General features: G+C 38.3%; 5 protein-coding genes across 5 annotated transcripts; 2 read left to right on the top strand and 3 right to left on the bottom strand.

Moving 5' to 3' along the window:
- Positions 1-119: 119 nt before the first annotated feature.
- On the bottom strand, positions 120-1,869 carry GL218_05425 (Xylosidase/arabinosidase; the record flags this gene model as incomplete). The annotated part of the gene is made up of 2 exons (XM_033582088.1): positions 120-1,063; positions 1,239-1,869. The coding sequence occupies 2 exons, from the start codon at positions 1,867-1,869 to the stop codon at positions 120-122; spliced, it is 1,575 nt and encodes a 524-aa protein (XP_033434866.1).
- Positions 1,870-3,586: 1,717 nt separating this feature from the next.
- Positions 3,587-5,264, top strand: GL218_05424 (putative transporter C11D3.06; the record flags this gene model as incomplete). Its single annotated transcript, XM_033582087.1, has 2 exons — positions 3,587-3,866; positions 4,012-5,264. The coding sequence occupies 2 exons, from the start codon at positions 3,587-3,589 to the stop codon at positions 5,262-5,264; spliced, it is 1,533 nt and encodes a 510-aa protein (XP_033434867.1).
- Positions 5,265-5,790: 526 nt separating this feature from the next.
- GL218_05423 (uncharacterized protein) lies at positions 5,791-10,115 on the bottom strand (the record flags this gene model as incomplete). The annotated part of the gene is made up of 4 exons (XM_033582086.1): positions 5,791-6,137; positions 6,189-9,581; positions 9,646-9,715; positions 9,786-10,115. The coding sequence occupies 4 exons, from the start codon at positions 10,113-10,115 to the stop codon at positions 5,791-5,793; spliced, it is 4,140 nt and encodes a 1,379-aa protein (XP_033434872.1).
- An 8,143-nt stretch (positions 10,116-18,258) lies between these two features.
- GL218_05422 (uncharacterized protein) lies at positions 18,259-18,975 on the top strand (the record flags this gene model as incomplete). Its single annotated transcript, XM_033582085.1, has 1 exon — positions 18,259-18,975. One exon carries the CDS (start codon positions 18,259-18,261, stop codon positions 18,973-18,975), a length of 717 nt encoding a protein of 238 aa, XP_033434873.1.
- Positions 18,976-19,079: 104 nt separating this feature from the next.
- Positions 19,080-21,758, bottom strand: GL218_05421 (Malonyl CoA-acyl carrier protein transacylase; the record flags this gene model as incomplete). Its single annotated transcript, XM_033582084.1, has 5 exons — positions 19,080-19,114; positions 19,230-19,685; positions 19,926-20,103; positions 20,428-21,524; positions 21,584-21,758. The coding sequence occupies 5 exons, from the start codon at positions 21,756-21,758 to the stop codon at positions 19,080-19,082; spliced, it is 1,941 nt and encodes a 646-aa protein (XP_033434870.1).
- Positions 21,759-21,796: the final 38 nt, after the last annotated feature.

Genomic DNA, 21,796 nt, shown 5'->3' with positions numbered 1-21,796 from the left:
AGATCATTCCATTCACAGACCGAGAGATCTTCTGTGTATACGGTATAACCAGGACGAACGGAAGCACAACCGGACGGATATAAATATACTGTAGGTACCTATAAATATAACCGAACTATCTACACCACCTCCGTCGCCGAGACATACTGGCCCGCGCCAGCGTACCTCCAGCGAGTAAAATACGCCTCCCCGCCCTGCGGACACTCCACCCCAACACCAGCTCCATTGCACGTCGCATACGCGCCAACCAAACTACCGACAAAAGAGCCATTACCACCACTCACGAGCTCCGCCGACGCCGTGCCAACAAGGATCCTAGCATCCGGATCCGCAGCCGGCGCAGCAGCAAGACTATAATGCGTCGCGTTCGCCGCGTCGACGTGCAGCCTAATAGGTCCATCGAGCCAGTCCTTCGGAACAGCAATAGTTCGCGGCTCAGGGGGGATGCCGGTGCCCTCGGCGCGGAACCGCAGTGCTACCTGTGCTGTCTGGGCTTCCGAGCACGTTGAATTGGAGATTCCGGGTACGAGCACGACGCCGAGATCGATGTGGTTGACCTGCGTGAGGAAGATGGTGACGCCGGCCTCTTGGCCGACTTGCCGTGGGGCGAAATCCACGTCTACGCTGAAGCTGAACAGCGTGTCGGTCTGCCGTCGGCCGATGAAGGAAAGGCCCTGCTGGCCGCTAAGCTCGGGTGTGGTTAAGGAGAAGGGTATTCCCGTTAGGTTGTTCCGGCTCGGCACGATCTGCAGGCCTTTGGGTGTCACGGAGAATGCGCCGTCCCGAGGCACGCGCCAGTAGACTAGGTTACGCGGGATCGTGGTTCCCTCTTCGAAATCATATACGTCGGGGTCGGAGTTGAAGGGGCCATCGCCGGGGATGTCGCGGCTGGTTGGGGGTAATGGCCATCCGCTCATCTTACCCCGAACCGGCTGTAATACAGGCCACTCGCCCTCTTCCCACGTCACTGGGAAGAGCACCGCTTCCCGACCCATCGGGTAGATCTCGAATTGGGGACCTGAGCGGGTGGCGAGCGCCATACCCCACCAGTTTCCATTGGCGTCTTGGAATAGGTCGCCGTGGCCAACGGTCTGGAAGTACTCGTCGGTGCCACGGTTCGTTTAGAATAGGATTATTCTCGTACGCTTCGTAAGGACCGGTTAGATTGCGAGATCGAGCGATCGTGATCGAATGGTTTGTCTCAGTGCCACCCTCGGCGATCATCAAATAATACCAACCGTCCTTCTTATACAGATGCGGGCCTTCAGGCCACACGCCTCCTGTTCCATTCCAAAGGCTGATAGGCGGTTGGCTAACTTCGCCAGTCTCAAGATCGATTTCCTGGAGGATGACGCTCTGCGTGGCTACATAAGCCTTACCGTCGTCGTCCCAAAATAGGTCTGGATCGATCTTATCTGCCGAGAAAGTAACAGGGTCGCTCCAAGCTTCGTCGCTGAAGGGGTCGTCCGACTTGAAGACTACGCCAATGAGCCCCTTCGACGTACCAATATACTCACATATCACGTAGAATTGCCCGTCACGGTGGCGGATAGTCGCCGCATACATGCCCTGCTGCTGGCCAGTTGTGTTCCAACTGATTCCGGGGAGCTGGCTCTCACGGTTCCACGCATGACTGACTAACTTCCAATTTATCAGGTCCTTCGATGCGTATAGGGGAAGCCCGGGGAAGGATATAAAGGTAGACGTCACGCAGAAGAAGGTCCCGTCGACCTGCGTGCACGACGGGTCCGAGTGCCAGCCTGGTAACACTGGGTTATAATAGGTAGAATTGCCAGCCTGCACCGCCGCGGATGAAGCTACAGACGCGAGGAACGCCAAGTGTGCGCTCACCAACGAGAATAACCTCATTGTATGTTTCCTCCTCTTTTCACTCCTTCACCTGTGGTGAGATGCGAATGCAGCCAGCTAGGCTACCGTCCATGCGATGGGACCCTATTCTTATTAATAAAGACATCGTCGCTTAACGGTTAATTAACTGGTGTTCGGTGATCCTGGATTAATTTTACCGAGTAGATCTAGAATTGTCTGCCGAATTGTGGAGGTAATTACGGTTAGACCGGTATAGATCTGGGGTAACTCGGGGTATTGGGGAGTATTGGGGCTCATTCTCCTTCTATCCCCTGTCTCGGTACCATGTGTATGGGTCTCTTGATCATACTTTATAATTTCTATATCTTACCCTGTTCACCTAATGGCCTAGTTATTAAATTTTAGACCAAACATTTGTATAGCGACCATTGGCGGGTTGGTAGCAGTTGTAATAATAATATAATGGGAAATGTTGATGATTTGGTAAAGTTTCCTAGTACTGAGCAGAGCCTACCTAGGAATTTCCTTATATTATACTAATTACCTATGGTCCTCTCATGTAGAGTCCAACTATCGATATACTCTTTGGTGAGTCTAATCGAGGGGAAAAGAGAACTTTTCTTCATTCTTTTACTCTACCGCTTTTTCATTCTTTTCAGGGGCTTAAATACCCCTCTTTATAATAATTACATTTTTATAAATCTAGCATTACGTCTTGGTTTTAGTCAAAGACTTTATAAAATACTAAGAGATACCGTTATCATTTGATATCTCAACTCGAAAGAGAGGCAGATAAGAATAATAATAATAAGATACATGACATCACCGCCTATAAAGTATCTATTATATTTTCCGTAAGTAATTGAAGCTCCCGAGGTTACTGATACGTTTGTTAATATGTCAGATCATGTAGGTATCGTTGGTCTCCATACTTATAACCATTAGCAATTTCATACTATAATACCTACCAAACACAGCTGGCTCCCGGTAATCAATGCAATGCCAACTCATTCCTCGATACCAATTGGTCTTAGATAATGCTCGCATGTCTAGCAACCTATGATAGAACGGCGGAGACGGGGCTCTGCATCGTAAATTACCTAGCAAAAACCCACGCCGGCTTTCGCCATTCTTCTTGGCGGCACGAATTGGCAAATCGGGAATCTCGGTTACACTGCCATCCGCCGTCTTCAACGGCAGCCCGCTGCCCGTCACTGACTGCCATATGCACGGCATCTTATTCGGTCCTCCTTGTGGCACTAGCCCCGAGTGCAACTCGATATCACGGACATTTTTCTCAATAATTTACGGGGTAGATAATCGTCTATTGGTTGTCTAGACTTCATCCCACGACTCTATGAACTCTTCTATCTGCATGCTTATCTACCATCTTGCCGCTATCCAGGACCAGCGTCTTGCCATTGATCAATATAGATAAAACCGCACGCTAATATGAATACTTCTAGACAAGTTAAAAAACGTAAAGGGGTAGTAATTTACAGCCCCGCAAGATGTTTCGTCTTTATATCCCCTAGGAGGGAGGGATGTATCCCTATCCATGCTAGTTGAAGGTTATTCCCAAAAGGCTCTCAGATATCAAAGTGAAATTTCCGATTCATAATAAAGGATAAGGGTACCTAATGTAGATAAGATTCTCTCACCTTTATCTTGCCATGCTTGGGATTTTACAGGCGCTCTATTTCGCATCCTGTCCTGTCCAAGCTCCTTCAAGTTCTCACTTCACATATCCTTCAAAATGGCTGATGAATTCTCGTCATCGATACCAACTCCATCGTCTCCTTCAAGTATACCTTTCAACGATGAATTGACCGCGCTCCTGCCAAAGGCGCCTCTGGATGGTGCAGAGGCTAACACTCCCCAATACCGGCAATGGCTGGCTGAAATCTGGCTCTTGACTAAGGCGTCTATCCCGGTGATATTGGCTTATACACTTCAAAACAGCCTTCAGACCATCTCTGTCTTGATCGTAGGACGTCTCTCTCCAGAAGCACTAGCTACGGCTGCTTTCTGCTATAGTTAGTAAAATCTAAGCCTTCTCCTACCATCGATATACATATACCTATCTGTCTTTAAATATGAAATATATCCCATAAATCCGGCACCCCCCTTAGCATATTTTAAAAGTATATAATATCTAACGTGCGAAATCCATATGTATAGTGTTTGCAATGGCCACCGGCTGGTTAATCGCCATGGGCGGCACAACAGCGCTAGACACCCTCGCATCGACGAGCTTCACCGGCTCTCAAGACAAGCACGACCTTGGGATCCTGCTGCAACGCGGCATCATAGTACTGACCGCATTCTACGCCGTCGTGGCCGTAATATGGGGATTTTCCGGCCCCCTGTTCCGCGTTCTTGGCCAGGAAGAATTCATCTGCGTCGAAGGAAGCAAGTTTCTACATATTCTAATCCCAGGAGGCCTAGGATACGTGTGGTTCGAATCGATGAAGAAGTATTTGCAGGCGCAGGAGATATACAGACCGGGAACATACGTGCTCCTGATCACGTCGCCGCTTAATGCGTTGCTCAACTACCTCTTCATTTATCCTCTCGGTCTAGGCCTCTATGGTGCTCCTCTTGCGACGGGCATATCTTACTGGATTTCATTCCTACTTCTCGTCGCATACTCAACCTTCATACACGGCCACGAGTGCTGGGGCGGCTTTGATCCCCGTCGCGCAGCTTCGAATCTTTGGCCGTTCGCACGCCTGGCCTTCTTGGGAGTTATTCACGTGGGCACGGAGTGGTGGGCTTTTGAGATTGTTGCTCTGGCCGCTGGCAGACTTGGCACTATCGCGCTCGCCGCACAGTCCGTCATCATGACGGCCGATCAGGTCATCAACACGGTTCCTTTCGGTCTAGGTGTCGCCGCCTCGGCTCGGATAGGTAACCTCCTAGGAGCACGGAAGCCCCGCGAGGCAGCACGCGCTGCCCACTGCGCCGCCGTCTTATCTACGATTTTAGGTACCGTTATACTCGCCATTCTAATGAGCACTAGAAATGTTTTTGGTAGGATCTTTAACGACGACGATCGCGTAGTTCAGCTTGTCGCAGACGTCATGCCTTTTGTCGCGCTGTTCCAGATCGCTGATGGGCTGAACGGGAGTTGCGGCGGTGTACTCCGGGGTATGGGCCGACAATGGATTGGTGCTCTTGTTAATCTACTCAGTTACTACGGCGGCGCGCTACCAGCGGGGATCTACCTTGCTTTCCATGGATGGGGTCTTCAAGGTCTATGGGTTGGACAATGTGTTGCTCTATACCTAGTTGGAATCCTTGAGTGGGTGATTGTTGGGTTAAGTAAATGGGATAAGGAGGTTGATAGAGCGCTGGATAGACTTGATACTGATGAGGCTGGGGATAATTACGGCTCTGGAATAAGAGAGGTTACAGCTCGAAGTGAAGTATAAGTCAAGGTTCCCACTGGACAAGAAAAAGTGAAACCATATAGAAGGGAAAGGTAGGTATTTGTTTTGAATGCTAAAAGCTTCCAATAAGCATAGCTTAAATACCAAAAATACCAAACTAAGAAACTATCGTTTCTTTATTACTGGCTTCTAACATACTCGAATTGCTATTTCAAGTAACGAATATTACCATAAGACGAAATACCATGATTGTCATATGAATTACAAGCAACACTTAGCACAACTTATAATAAAACAGAAAAGAATTCGGCTTAAGCGAGAGTTAGCGAAGCTACCCTATATACGCTGCATAAAAGCCTCGGTATCGTGTTCTTGCGTGGAGGAAGCCTGGCCATGGATGATGATCCCCCTTATTCTCGTCAACTTTTCCTTTTGCCCGTGCCTCACGGCAATTATATAAACAAACGAGCATATGCAGTATGGTACAAGAAATGAAATTTTCAAATAACTCCGACGCTCCTGTGCATTAAACTTCTCGTGGGACTCGCGGTCCTAATAGTGAATACTTCTAGTGTGTGCCGTTTTTGCCATTCATGCTGTCGAACCCCTTGGTTTGCCTTCGTGCAGACCCCGATCCAGGTGGGCTCAGCGCTGCTCCAGCGGCAGTAGTTTCGTCGTACTGCTGGTCGACGGCCTCCTCGGCATATTTCCGCGTTTCCTTGGCCCATTGCTCCAGCCGGTGCTTTTCGACATGCTTGAGAAGGTTGTTATCCTCCCACCTCATTGCCTCCAGTACCTTCTCGCGATAACCTTTGTCCATTTTCTCGAATCGCCGGTCAAGAGTTTCCGTATATACCCCAGCGACCTCCGATGGAGACAGCCGTCGGTAATCGTTCTTGTCCCCGCCACTTTGCTCTATTTTCTTCATTAGTACTACTACCTAGAATCATGTTCGTTTTTACTTACGATTCGCATATAGTGTACAGTAGAACTGGAAAAGGTCTGTCTGACCAAGGACCTCTACGATATCATTGTCATTCTTGAGTGTAGTGTTGTTGAGTTGCGTCCAGTCTTCTCTTAGGAAACATCTGCGCCATATGAGTCGTTCGGCTTGTACACGCTCTGCGCCGGTGAGGCCGTTATAAGCTACGCTAAGAGCCGAGAAAAACTGGTCAGGCATGTGTTCCCGCGTCTCCTGTGGTAGAGTAATTAATGTAAGCAGGTCAATGAGCGTGAGTGGGTCCAGAGCCTCGTGGTTTAAGAGCCGTCGTAATGCGTCGTCAAATATTTGCGAGAGTATTTTATACTTCTTGGGTATCTTGAGTGCGAATGTTTCTTGTATAACGCTTAACTCTTCCCCCTCGAGCGCCACGCTAATCACTGGGCGGATTTGAGTGTTGTATAGGTCGTCTTGAACACCAATGATGGCAAGTTCTTTATCGATGGCGTCTACCTGAGCATCCTCGGCTGTCCCGTTGACACTCGCATCTTGTATGCTCATAGATGCTTTGCTAGACGGCCGGGATGATTCGGCCATCCTAGCTAGCTTGCCCAAACTCAACTCGATCTTCTTGTTCCAGACCTGCTGCTCGCGCGCCAGGCCAAGGTCGAGAAGCGTGTCAGCGGCATGGTCAATGTCCTCTTCGCCGATAATGTCGTTAATCCAGGAAACTTTGGCCAATTCTGGTTTGGTCCGAAGATACATCGTCTTGAACTTCTTATCCCCATCATACTCGAGCAGGGCATCAACTCCGAACGTAGTGAATAGGTATTCGTAGAATGGGAAGGCAAAGTCTTTGCCATACGTTATGAAGTACTCACGCACTTGCTCTTCTTTCGCAGTCATCTTGGCTTCTAGACTTTCGAGACGCTCAGGAGATAGGCCAGGTGTCTCAAGTTGGTGTCGAAGTCCGTCGATTTCACGAGTGAGAATCTCCGCGAGTGCAGGAAGAGAATCATGGTTCTCGGCAATCCTAATTCCAGCTTCCCAGTTTTCAGTCTGTGCAAGAAGGACGACCTTGTCATGGCGGTCTTGCTCATAGATGCTCGCGTACTTCTGACCGTCCGCGGCCTTCTTCTGATCGTCGCTAGCGAGGCATGATCGAGATAACTCTTGAACGACAGTTAAGTATACTTCAGTCATTTGTGGTAAGAGCTCGCGAGTCTTTTGAACCAAGGCGCTCTGCCCTTCGGAATCTGTTGACCAGTGTTGCTTAACCCACTCGGTAGACAGTTCCACTTGTCTCTTTACATTATTGGCTATGAAAGGGTGACAAGTCCAGGGAGTCGGGAGCCCAATATAATCGCTAGCTAAAATCCCGTGGTCCATTTTCTCGCTGGCCAGACCGTAGAGTTGAAGGTTCCTTGTGCGGAATGTGAAGGCATCTCGTATTGCGCTGTTGTAGATCTCTGCAGCTTCGTATATCAACCGTGTTAGAGATGCTTGGTCTAGGTTGGCCTTGGAATTGTGTTTTATAACTTCGTAAGCCCAAGCGATAAATATATGCATGCGATGAACATCGCGAATGAACCAGTGACGCAGCTCATCGACTTCCCCTTTCGCGACGTTCGGTTCGGACTTTTCCTCGGATCGGATGTACTCGACGATTTCGGCAACGATGCTCTTTTTAGAATCTGCAGATCGCTGAGTGGTGAATTCCTCGTGCTTGTGCCAGATAACGTTAGCAACATGCAGTTTTTCCGCGTTCCAAAGTAATTGCCATTTTGTAACGCGATCAAGGTTCACTTTGAGGCTTGCGATCTGTGTCATTATCCTCTCTAAGTACTGCACACGCTCCTTGATGTTAGTATCAACCCGTGCGGCCAGAGTTGAAAAGTGTTTGCCGGTAGATGTGAGAATTTCTCGGCTTAACTCCAGAGCAGCAGCACCATATTCCGCGTCGGTGAAACGAAGGCCATGTTGTCTATCGAATACGAGGGGATTATCTTCCTTAACACCGAAAAATACAGCTTGTTCGAGCTTCGCTTTCGCTGTAACTTCCGGAGGCTTCTCACTTGCAAACCGTTCAACCTCTGTTAATGCAATACGGAGAGCACCTGCGCCTCGAACCAAGAGTATAGCGGTGGGATTCTTAGCTCTGATACGAGGCGCTCTCCCTTCACCAGAACCGAAACTTTGGGTCTTAGGCTCTTCGGTTCCGGAGCCGACAATCTCGAGTGTGGGATCTGTACGCAGATCGACGACATCCTCGAAAGATGCAGGTATGATATGGTTGTCCTCGAGTATTTGTGAATCGGGAGAGTCGGGGGGCTGGGCAATTGAGGCTATTACCGCGGCGTGGTCGAAGACAATAAAAGCAATGAGATTTGGTCGAGGGAGATAAAGTCGAGGTTTAGCAAGAGCCTGGAAATCTGGTGCAGTAGAGTAAGTAGATATCGGTCGAACCATGCCAACGTCAATAGGGTTTTCTGATGATAGTCCAGAATACAATACAACTTCAATAAGCGTATAACGCCATCCTTGCTTACTAGATAACGAAACAAGGAGTACTAAGTGTTGCTGATCCTCGGACTCGGAAGATTCACGAAGCTGACTCATCTCGCTATATTTTTGCTCTAGGCCCCTGGGCACGAAGCAGAAGTCGAGTATCTTTAGCGACTCGGCAGGTAACTTGGCGCTTACGCTGTCCATCTGCTGGAGAGCTCCGAGGATGGTGTTGCGAGCATCTACCTCAACCAGAAGGTCATGGTGGCCTCCCCGGTGCACCCTCCAAGAATGCAGGCGACCTTTCGACGTAACAGCGACGACAGTACACTCGCCTTGCTTGGATGACTTTTCTGAACGGACAGCAGCGATATCTCCCTGAGAAGCAGTCTGTGACAACGCATGTCGGAGACTTCCAAAGAACCCGCTGTTAGCAGGACCAAGGTTAGTGCGCAAAAACAGTGTCGAGATTTTCGGGCGGCCATGCGTGTCTCGGACGCTCAAGTATGCCAGGCGTCCACTGCTAAATGCAAGGATAAAACCAGCCGCGGATTCGGCATGGGTGATCTGAATGACAGCCTCTCCAGAAAACATTCCCGTAATAGAACCTTCGACGCCATTTTGTTGTTGGCGCATGAAATCCAGTGTCGTCGCGCTCGATATTGATTCCCAGTAGGTCACCTTACCATTAGTAGGCATTACTACTACTAAACCCGGCTCGGAGGAGGAGGCGGATGGAGGGACGAGCGCGCCCAGGGGTAAAAGATCGCTGGAGGATTTTGAGGGATACGGCAACGCAAAAGTAAAGGATTCAGGAGACTGAGCGGGCGCCGCATATGGCCATACGATGGCATGAGTATGGGAGATGCTTAGGGCATATCCTGTGGAGCTATCGACGGAACCATGCTGACGACCTACGCGATAGAGTTAGTGATATAAAGAGTCGACGCATCGACGGGCGGTGAAGAGGTAACATACAACCAGTATCTAATTTTAATCGATCAGGTAGAGCTGGGAGTTTTCGGACATCAAACGCGATATTAGTTGACTATATTGGTGTTGACATATTAGCCATTTAAACTTAAGGTCACCGGGAGCTCTTTTCTACTAAAACTTACTAAAAGCGTACTACCATCCCCCTTGCTAAGACGTTCGCCCGGCCGAACTTTCTTGGATCGAAAACTGAGTTCCTGTTTTGGTGCAGGCGATTCCTCAATTCCATCTTGCTTTAAATCGACTATCGAAGGCTTCGCGGACTTGACTTCGTACGTCTCAGGAGTAGCAATAGGATTCGCAAAGGTTTGATCGTTCAATGGTATTCTCGGTCGCTTCGCTTTAGGTTGCTGTACCGAGTTATCTGAGCTCACAGGTCGTTGACGTCGTCGACCACGAGTTGCCGTTACGACAGGCGACGGATTTTCAGCGCCGTTGACGGTAGCCGAAAACATGATGTAACAATTCTGCAGTATGATAGTCCTTAAGATGAACAACAGGATCGAAACAAGGATGCAATCGAATACTTTTAGCGATGAAACCCGTTATTATCGATGGATCGATTGATGTAGAAAATACGTGCTCATCGTGAGGAGACAAAAAGGAGTCGGAAGAAGTCGTGGGCGTGGATAAAATGTTGGAGAAGGTGTGAGGTGTGAAGGTGTAGAAAAAAAAAATAGATGAAGATTGAATGGTGAAAGCCTTCGTTCGCGAAAGAATGACGAGGCCGACAAATGTTTGGCTACGATTGATTGGGCCGCTGCTTCACCTTGGCTGGGTACCTGTAAGGACGGGGAGAAAAAAAAAACACATACACTGGAATTGGGTTAGCTAGAGCTACGTAGCTCTGGCATTTACCATTAACTTTTCTTAGGTGCCAAGGTGCTACGTAAAGGTACATATAATTTGTACGTATTTGAGGGAATATGAGATGTGATAATGCTTATATATATTATTATATATATAGTTAAGGTTTATAAAAGTTCAGTATTTATATATAATTTTATTAATATAGTAAAATTTGGATTAATTATTGTAATTTTTTTATTATTATATATTTTTATTTATAAAATAAATATTTTATACGTTTTTTTAAATATATTATAAAGTTATTTTTAATTTTTTAAACCTAATAATTTTATAAATTTATAATATTTTTTTTATTTAAAAATTTAATAAATTTATTGGTTAGATTTCTTTTTTATTAACGTGTTATATTATAATATGGTTAGTTTTTACTTTTTATTTTATAGTAATAATTTTTTTATATATATTATTTTTGGTAATTTATTGTTAATTTTTTTGATTAATTAATTATTATTATATTATTGTATAATAATGTAACCGATTTTTTATATATTTAATTTTTTTAAAAAATTATAAATTTACGTTATATTGGCGGTAGCAATAGTAAATGTAATATATTTAAATTTTCCCAAATTTTTAGTAATAATTATTTATAATTTAAATAGTTATAATATGGATATTTTAACTATAAAAAACATATAATTGATGGTTAATTTTTTAATAGTTAAGTTTAAGGTATAGTTGGTGTTTATTACATTATATAGTTTAATTTATTAAATTTATAATATAGGTAGTTTTTATATATATATTATATATATTGTTTTATTATATTGTAAATATTTTATTATTTTTTTAATTTTTATTATATATTTTTCTAAAATTGTTTTAATTATATTTAAATTAATGTAATGTTATATTAAGTTTTATTAAATAGGTTAAAAGTTTTTTTTTTTCAAAATATATATTTAATATTTTATTTATATTTGTATATTATTTTATTATGGGAAGTTATATTTTTTTGCGTTTTTAAATTAAAGGGTGTTATAATTTCTTTTATTTTTTTTAACGTTACATTTTAAAAAGTTTTTTCAATATATTGTTTTTAATTAAAACAAACGTTATAATAAAGGTAGATTTTATGATTTTTATTCCAAAAATTAATTAGTGTTACTACTTAAGTTAATAATAAAAACGCTTTTTTAAACATTATTTACTAGTGTTTTAGTTGTTTAAAGTTAAATCTAAATAGTAAAAAAGTTATTATAAAAAATTATTATATTTTTTATTTTTTATTATATAAATAATATTATTATTTTATATTACATATATTTTTAATTTTTTAATATTATTTAAATTTTTTTATTACATAATATTAAATTATTTTAGTTTATATAATAGATTTATTAATTTAATAATCTTTAATTTATTAAAGTTATATTTATTTTTTTTATTTAAGTATATATTAAAATATTCTTTTAAAAAAAAAAAAAAATCTTATAAAAATATTTTTTTTAAATTTCCGTTAAAATATATTATTATAAAATTGATTTATATAATATATTAGTTTAAGGTTATAATTAATGTATTAATATTTTTTATAAAGTTGTTTTAGTTATTATAACTTTTGTTTTGTTATAATTTACGCTTTTACGTTACGTAAAACCTTATATATAAATATATACCTTAAATTTATTTAATAGTTTATTAAATAGGAATTTTTTTTTTAATACTTATTTAAAATTTTAATGGTTATATATAATTTTATATAATAATATAAAATTAAATAATTTTATTGTAAATTTTTTAAATTTTTTATAAATAATTTTAAATTTTATCTTATTTAAAATCTATTTTTGTTTTTTTTAACATAAGTTTATTATTTATTTAAAATGTTTTATATTATTTTGTAAAGTTAATAAGGTATTTTTAAATAAGTTATTTATTTATATTTTTTTATATTTTTTTAAAAAATTGTTTATAAATTCTTTTTTATTATAGGTAATAACGTTAATATATTAATTTTGAAATTAAAATAATTGTTTAATTTATTTTTTTAATTAAAAGTTATTATAAAAAAATTGTTTATTTTATTTAATATTTTATAAATATAAAGGTTTGATATAAATTTTTTAAAATGTTTACGTTTATACTTAATTTAGTTTTTTTTTATTGGTTATATTTTTATTAATTATTATTATCTTTATTTTTTATGCTGATTTTAAATATTTTAATTATTTTTTATAACATAAACGTTTTTATATATAATTTAATAAAAATTTAATAACGTTTTTAGATTAGGGATTTATTGTATTTTAATAGTTTATAAAATAATGTATGATATAGTAAAAAACCTTTTTTTTTTAAATATTTATACTATAAATATATTTTTTAATAGTTTAAAAATATAGTTTTCTATTTTTTTTTAAATTTTAATTAGTATAGCTTAATAGTTTAAATTAATTAGTATAATATAGTGGTTTTTGAGGATTTAAAAATAAATGTTATAAAATTTAAATTTTTCTTAAATTTTAAATATAATTTATATTTTTATAAACGTAACGTTTTTTTAATTTAATATTTAATTTATTAAATATATATAATTATTAATAATAATAATTTAAAAATAATAAATATTTTATTGTAATTATATAATTTTAATTTATTTTATAAAAATGATATTTTTTTGTTATTTATTTTGGTATTAATAAAGTAAAAATTAAATTAATTTAATTTCTTTTTTGGTAAAAGATTTTTAAGTAATTATTTTAAATTTTTATTTGCTATTAATTTAAAAGGTTTTAATTTATTTTTTAAAGTTATTAAATAGGTTAAATAGGGTTTAAAATGTTTTATATAGTTAGATAAAATATTTATAAAAGTTTTAATAATTTTATTTTTATTATATGTTATAAATTGTTATTATATATTTTTATATTATTATTATAAAATATTTATTACTTTAATTAAAGTAGGTTATAAGGTATTAAAATTATATTATATAATTTTGTCGATATAGTTTATTTATTTTTAAAATTTTTAAAAAATATTTTGTAATTTTATTTAATTGTATATAAAATAAAAAAAAATTTTAATAATTTATTAATATCTATATTATAAACCTATAATTTATTTTATTTTTTTATATTAAAGTAGTATAATTTTTGGTATTAAAAGATTAATTATTTTTTATTTTATTTAATAATTTAAATAATATTTTATAAACTTACGCAATTTTTCCAATTTTTTATTATTGATATTTATATTTATTTTTAATTTATATCCTTATTAAAAAAATATATTAAAATCTAAGGTTTGGATTTATTATATTTTTATAATAAAAAATTTTATTTATTTTTTTATTATAAAGATTATTTTATTAAGATTTAAATTATTAATTATTTATTTATTTTTTTAGATAATAATTTTTTAAAAAAATTTTAAATGGAAAATTTTAAATATAAAAGGTATATTATAATATTATTTTAATAAATTTTTTTTAGGTTTTATAATTATATAATATAATTTTTATTTTGTAATAAATATTGGTCTAATTTTTATAAATATATATATCTTTTATAAAAATATTAATTATTATATCAAATATAAAATATTTATATATTTATAATTATATTAATTTTTATATTAAAAGAATTAATTAAAATATGTGGAGTAATAGTAAAGTTGGAATATAATATTTAATAAATATAATAAATTACCTATTTATGTAATTATTAATTTGCTTTTAAGGTAAGGTTTAATTATTTTGATTTATATTTAAGGTTTTTTTTAAGGCGTTAAATGTTATATTTTTAATTAAGGAATTTATAATATTAATATTTATTTTAATAATATATACGCCATTTTTAATATTTATGTATTAATTTATTTTAATTGGCGGTTATAGAATATAAATTATTTAATTATTTTAGTTTATTTTAAAATTACCTTAATTGTTATTTTTATTTTTTTTTAAATAATTTTTTTAAACGTGGTTGTATTTATTATATTTATAATAAAAAAGGCCTTTTTACTATTTTAATTAGGTTTATTTTTAAAATATTTAAATTTTTGGTTTTTATTTTTATTATTTTTTAAAAATTATAAAAAATTATTTATTAATTTATTTTTTTTATAGTTATAGAATTTATTAATAAAATTGTTTATAATTTATATAATTAATTATTTATGTAATTGGAAAATTTTTAAATTATTTTTATTTTTTTTACCTTTTTATTACAATTAAATAAAAATATTATAATTTATTATTTATTATTTAAAAATAGTCTGGATTTTTACACTACTCGTGCGGTTTATTTTTATTTAAAATTATATTAAATAAAGTTTTATTATTATATTTTTATTTATAAATTTATACTATAATTCTTTTAATAAATTTTATTAATTAAAATGTAAGTTTTATTTAATAGTTTTAAAATTTTTATATCTTTTTTATACCTAAAATTAGGTTAAGGAAATTATGTTATATATTTTATAATAATTTAAATATTTTTAATTTGTTTATAAGTATAATCTTTATTCCTTTATAATATCCAATCTTTTTAAAAGCTAATATAATAATTTTTTATTATATTTATTAATTGGTTTAATTTTTTAGGTAATTTTTTTTAATAAAGAAATTAAAATATTTTATTTTAAAATTATATTAATTGTAATAAATATTAATATTTTATGCTTTTTTTTTAATTTTTTATTTTTTTATTTAAATTTAATAATTAGTAAATAATAATAATTTATTAATTTTATTAATTTTATTGATTTTAATAATTTTAATAATTTTGATAAGTTTAATAAATTTAATAATTTTAAATTATTATTTATAATAATTAGGTTATTAAAGGTTATTTTTTTTACAGATTTTTTTTTAATTTTTATTATTACGTTTAATTGGGTTTTATGTAGGCGTTAAAAGGTATTTTTTTTTAATTTAATATAATAAATTTATTTTTTAAAAAATTATTTGTTTTTTATTTATATTTAGTTTAATATTTACAAGAGAAAGGTTTATTTTATAATTTTAATAATGTTATGTTTATTAGGTTATTTAAATTATTTTTAAGTATTGATTAAATTGGATTATTAAATTTAATAAAAAATGGGTTTAATATAAATAATTGGTTATATATTTTTTTTGAAATAAGTGGCGTTTATTATAATATTATTATTTATATTAAAAATGTTTAAAATATATTTATATAATTTTTATTATTATTATTTATTATTAATTTTAATTTATTTATATTAATATTTTTATAATGTTTTTAAGTTTAATCTTTTTAAAAAATTTATTACTTATTAATTATTATATTATTATTAAAATAAAAATTTTTTTTATTTATTTTATTTTTAAATTTGTAATTTTTTTTATTAATAATTTAATTTTTAGTTTAATTTTAATTAGTTTTTTATAAAACGTTTAATTATTTTTTTTTATTTATTAATTTAGTTTTATAAATTAAATATTTTATTTTTATTATTTTTTAATATTATTTATTAAATTATTTTATTTAATTTTTAAAATTTTATATCTTTTAATTTAATTATTAAGGTTTATATACCTTACTTAATGTATAAAATTTTTTTAATAAATAAAAAAAGGTTTATAATAATTTAATTAATATTTAATTTTATTAATAATAATAAGGTATTATTATAAAAAAATATAAAATATAATAATATTTATATATATTTATATATATAGTTAAGATTTATAAAAATTTGGTATTTATATATAGCCCTATTAATATAGTAGAATTTAAATTAATTACTGTAATTTTTTTATTATTATGTATTTCCATTTATAAAGTAAGTGCATCCTATAGTATTATTAATATAAATTAGAAGTTCAATGTAAGCGCGGCTGAAGCTAGACCGTTTTAGAAACTTCAAGACCCCTGTGCTTGTTGCTTGTGGACAAGTAGGGACGGGTCAAATCCTTTTGCAACCGTCATGTGGCTCGTGCGTTGGCAGACAGGCACGGGCCAAGCAACCAATCGCAAGGACCTAACAAATCCGGGGCAACCTCTAATGTTTAAGCCTCGACTTTAACGACAACCTCAATCTTCAACATATCAGGGGTATTTCTAATTTATTCCGTATTGTTCCGTAATCTAAATTTATGGAACTCTTCTCAATATAAAGTCATTTTAGTCGTCAGTCATCGTCACGATCTATTTATAACATTCTAACATAAAGACACTCACCACGAATATATCAAGGATAACAGAGATTAGTTGTCCCTACCATTTCTTCATTTGCCTCTTTAGGAAAGTGAATATTGCAAGTTTGTCCTCTCGAAATGTTCATCGCCTCCATATTTACTAGAAGATATCAAGAAATCTAGCAACGTGGATAGCTCTATTAGGTGCATAATAGTGATGCTATACTCTACTGGGGGGTTTAGACTTTTCACTTCTTATGTGTATATCCTAACTACTCCATGGTAGTCAGATAACCCTGGGGAGCTACCCCGGGCAATTATATCTCGAGATGAGACGAAGCATCAGTTCAGTTACGATTACAGATCCACTGGTGAAGTATCAATCACTAATAGCGACTGGGGCCTGTTCCCCCGATGCTGCTCAGCATCGATTAGCAATTCATCTTCAAAAGGTCTATCATCGGCTCAAAGATTATTCACCATCACATGAGTACCGTTTTAGATTAAAAGCCATTACAAGCGCCCTGGATAGCGCTAGAAAGGAAGATAAAGACCCGTCGAGCACTCTCGCAGTCGAGAGCCATCCTATCTGGCGCAACCCCCTTTTTTCTCGATTCTTCGCTCGCAATGAGAGTAAGGATGCCCTAGCTCTCATAAAAGTTCTCACGAGCCATGAAGAGGCGATTCAAATAGATTCGCCGCAAGGTTTATTCCTATCAGGTGAAGTTGGCACTGGCAAATCAATGCTGCTTGACCTCTTGGCTGATGGGTTGCCTACGAGTCGCAAAAGGCGATGGCATTTTAATACTTTTATGCTATATACACTGTCCCAACTTGAGCGTTATCGAAAGTCACATTCACATATAGACCATGGTGATCAAGAATATTCGTTACTATGGATGGCTAAAGATATGGTTGAGAAATCACCAATCCTTTTCCTGGATGAATTTCAACTCCCGGATAGAGCTGCAAGCAAAATCCTCAGTAATCTATTCATTGCATTCTTTCAACTTGGTGGCGTCCTCGTTGCTTCGTCAAATCGTATGCCAGATGAGCTGGAAAAAGCTACCGGAGTCGAATACGTTCCTCCCACGACTAGCAGTCTCATAGGCCAAGTCTTGGGGCTAAGACAGACTCGTGGAAGAGGGGAACTATTCGGTTCTACTAGTGATTTTGCATCGTTTCTTGAAGTTTTGAAAGCAAGATGCGAATTCTGGCAAATGGAAGGAGGTAAAGACTGGAGGCGCCGTGAGGCTAGCGAGTTGCTGAGCCCAGATGTTAAGACCCCTTTCGGGAATTATATATCTGACGAGTCAGCAATGACTTCCGCCACAGTATTTTCTTCTGATATAAAGACTCAAGAGACAGATGAATCAAGTATATCCGTTACAACGCCAAGGAATTATTTCCTCATAGGTGAGACAGATGAAGCTTTATGGTTGGAAACGTTAAACAGCCTGATTTTGCCACCTAAAAAGCACGAAATACCTTGGGAGTCCTTAACATTGACTGTTTATGGACGGGCTATCACTATCCCTCAGCATTACGGGGGATCTGTTTTATGGGACTTTAAGGACCTCGTCTCTTCCTTCGGACCAGCCGACTATATTACGATGGCCTCAACTTTTCATACTTTCATCATCGATGGAGTGCCTGTCTTGACGATTCTTAAAAAAAACGAGGCAAGAAGACTCATCACATTATTGGATGCATTGTATGAAGCCAAGTGTAAATTAGTTATCCGGGCCGAAGCCGCTCCCGATGATATATTCTTCCCGGAAGCGAAGATTGTCCCCTCACCCATGAAACGGGATTCTCCTAAAGGAGGCGAGAGTATTGACGGAGACGTAATACACTCCGAGACGGTGGCCGAGGTTTACCAAGATACAATGTCGCCCTTCAGGCCGAATATCTCGTCATATACCGACTCAAAAAATACGGATTATGATCCGGATCAGGATTCCGACTTTGGTGTAGAGCAAAAGTCCAAAGTAGACTTTAGTAACACCAGTGCGTTTACTGGTGAGGATGAACGATTCGCCTACAAGCGAGCTACGAGTCGGCTTTGGGAACTTTGCGGAGCTCAATGGCATAGCCGCACAGGGGACAACTGGTGGCAGCCACTTCCTTTAGAAGCGCGGCATTGGGAAGGTTCGCCAGTTTCGAAGCCACGGCCATGGTCAGCTTCACCGATTGTCCGAGGGGATGATGCTAGCATGGGACCGTCAGTAGAGCTCGAAGAGCCTGCAGGTCTACAACGGCTACGGATTGAACATTTAAAGAAGGCCTTCTCAGGGGAGCGCCAGGCGAAAAGCCGCGACCAGGAGTAGGGATCTAATCCGTAGAATTATGTATATCATGTCTAGATAGAGCACGTATATAAATGCGCAACACCGTATAAACGAAATACCAAATATCATTCCATCACGAACGCCTAGACTCCATGCTCCACGCCAGCCCATAACGCCACTATACATGCATGCGCATCTGAACAGCCACGCTCTCCCAAACCCAAACTCATCCTTCATTTTTCTATTCCTCCCCATTCCCATTCCCCTCTCCACCCAACTACAAACTCGCCAACCCCGGCGCCCACCCTCCCCAATCCGCCTCATCTCCTCCGCAAACTTACGGCTCGTAATCCTCTTCCCGCCAACGCCGCCGCCCGGCGGCAACACCAGCGGCGCGTGCTCGTCAGGGTCGTAGAACGGATTCTGCAGCAGCCGGACGTACGCGGTCTGCATAGCGCGGAACACGACGCGCAGCTCCGTCTCCCTCAGCCCGACACCGCCTCTAATGACCCCCGCGGAGCCAATCCCTCCTCCAGCCACGCGGCCCCGCATATCGACTACAGCGACGAACTTGACGCCCGTGTTCGTCTCGAAGCCGTACGCGGCCAGGCGCTCGTCCACGGCGTGCAGGAGCCCGAAGTCGCCGGTGAGAATCGGGGGTGGTGCCGCCGGCGGTAGTCGTGGGGGCACCAGATGTAGGTGCGGCGCTGGCGCGACGCGCGCGCGTCTCGAAGATGTCGAGGGTGCTGCTGAGGAGGAGGGAGAATTGCAGGGGCGTGCGGAGGGGGGCGCGGGTGTTGCTCGCGGGGTCGTAGGAGGGGAATATGGTTATGTGGAGGGGGTTGTTCTAGTTGCGTTTTGATGTTAGCGAGGAGCTATGGTAGTCGGAGCAGTTTGGGTAGTTTCTCGGAGTGGAAATGGGTGAGTGAGGTTGCGCGTATAGGTTAGGATAGAGGGAAGGCAGGGAGGGAGGAAAATGATAAACAAACGTACATTTCGCCCTATTACACCTAGGCAGGCTATAGAGGGTATTACGGTCGCCATTGCTACATGTGCTTGCCGGGTTTGCGCTGTTGTGTATACGTTGGAATTGGGAAGATAGTAAGATGGTTGAGTGCTTGGGTTTGGTGAAGTTGAGTTATCGATAGTGAGCTTGAAGTTGCCCCACTATTTGATCTTCAGTGAATCAAAGGGGGGTATAACACCTTCATACTTTCAGGGGTATAGCCACTAAATATAACAGATATAAATGCAAATGTTTAGTATTCGAGTAGTATCTATCATCTTAAAGACGCCCGTAAGTAACCTTATCTAGCATGATATCTAGGTATCTACAATATAATAGCACAGTTTTTAAAAAGGCTCGATAAACCTTAAGAGATCTAATACCATCTCCTCCTATCATAGAACATCGTCTATAAGACACCCTGGTTTTTTGGGGTTTGGGCTTTTTTTTTTTTGGCATCTTGTCCCACGTAATATCATGTAGACGTCACTACTCCTCCTCTCCTCCTGTAATGATTCGGTCTTTTCCAATCCTTTCAAGACATCCTCAATCTCGACTGGGTCAGTGATGGCCCAGACGCCGCCCCCTTTAACCGAGTCCATCCCGCGCATACCCACCTCCTTTCCTACAAGGTTCCTACCAACTTTTCCAGGCCCAATACCGATCCATCTTCTAACCTTCTGCTCTTGATCCAGGTACTTGATGCTGTCCCACCATCTAACAGTTTCGAGACACTGTCGCGCCAGGAGGTCTTTCACATCCGCGGCGTCTTCGAATGGCCGCGCACTTACGTTGCTTATACATTGAAGTCGACCCGGAAACGTAATGACATCCTTATCTTCGCGGCCCTTTACTCTACTCTTCCTCGAGACTAATTCTCGCATCACGTTGACTGCCGGTCTCATGATTGGACTGTGGAATGGACTGTCGCTATTTAATCGAACCGCTCTAGGGTCGTGGCCAAGGAATTGTCGGACATGAGCTGACAGTTCTTTGATCCTTTGTATATTCCCACTCAGCACAATCTGATTCTTGCTGTTGATGTTTGCGATAAGTACTTGGTCGATAGGTTTCATGGAGTTGGCGCTCTCACTTCTCGCGCCAGCACTGCGGTATCCTACGAAGTCGTCTATGGCCTCGATCAGTTGCGTTAAATACTCGGGCTCCGTAACGACGGCTACCATTCCATATTCTCCTCCGTATTTTTCTTTGGCCTTCTGGGTAGCCTCCGCCATAGCTTCCGCGCGTTTGCGCACCATATATAAAGCGTCCTCGAATTCTAATACACCACCTGCCACTAAGGCTGCGAATTCGCCAAGTGAATGTCCGAGCGATACGTCTACTCGCTTAGAGATATCAAAGTTAAATTCGTTCTCGAGGATGCGGAGAATGAAGATGGAGGTTGCCATGATCGCCGGCTGGGCGTTAGGGGTTGCGGTTAGTACTCGGCTTGGGCCATTTTGTATTATGTCGGATAGCTTATATCCCATGTAACTATCAATCTCATCAATTATTTGAGCGGCTCTAGCTGGGAAGGCTTCGATCCAGGGTGTAAGCATTCCGACTTTCTGGACTCCTTGGCCTATAATAAAGGTAGAGCTAATTAGCTTAGTTCTCGAGGGATTTCATTGGAATCCTTACCTGGAAAGAAGATAGCAGTCCGCGGTCTCTTCCCTTTTAATGACACATAGTTTCGACGACCAATTGGACCGATAGGGTATACCGCCGCACCGAGAAAGTCGGTTGAGTTGAACCGGCGACATACCCTACCCGCGGCATGGATGGGCCGGCGCAACGAGGAAATGAGCGCACTCATCACCGCAGGCCAGCTATGTTTGCGCTGCGGCGATCAAT

The sequence above is a fragment of the Daldinia childiae genome, assembly GCF_008694065.1.
Source record: "Daldinia childiae strain JS-1345 chromosome Unknown Scaffold5, whole genome shotgun sequence".
In the NCBI taxonomy this organism is placed as follows: Eukaryota; Fungi; Ascomycota; class Sordariomycetes; order Xylariales; family Hypoxylaceae; genus Daldinia; species Daldinia childiae.
The sequence above is the reverse complement of the archived record's forward strand: the minus strand, read 5'-3'. Positions and strand labels throughout refer to the sequence as shown.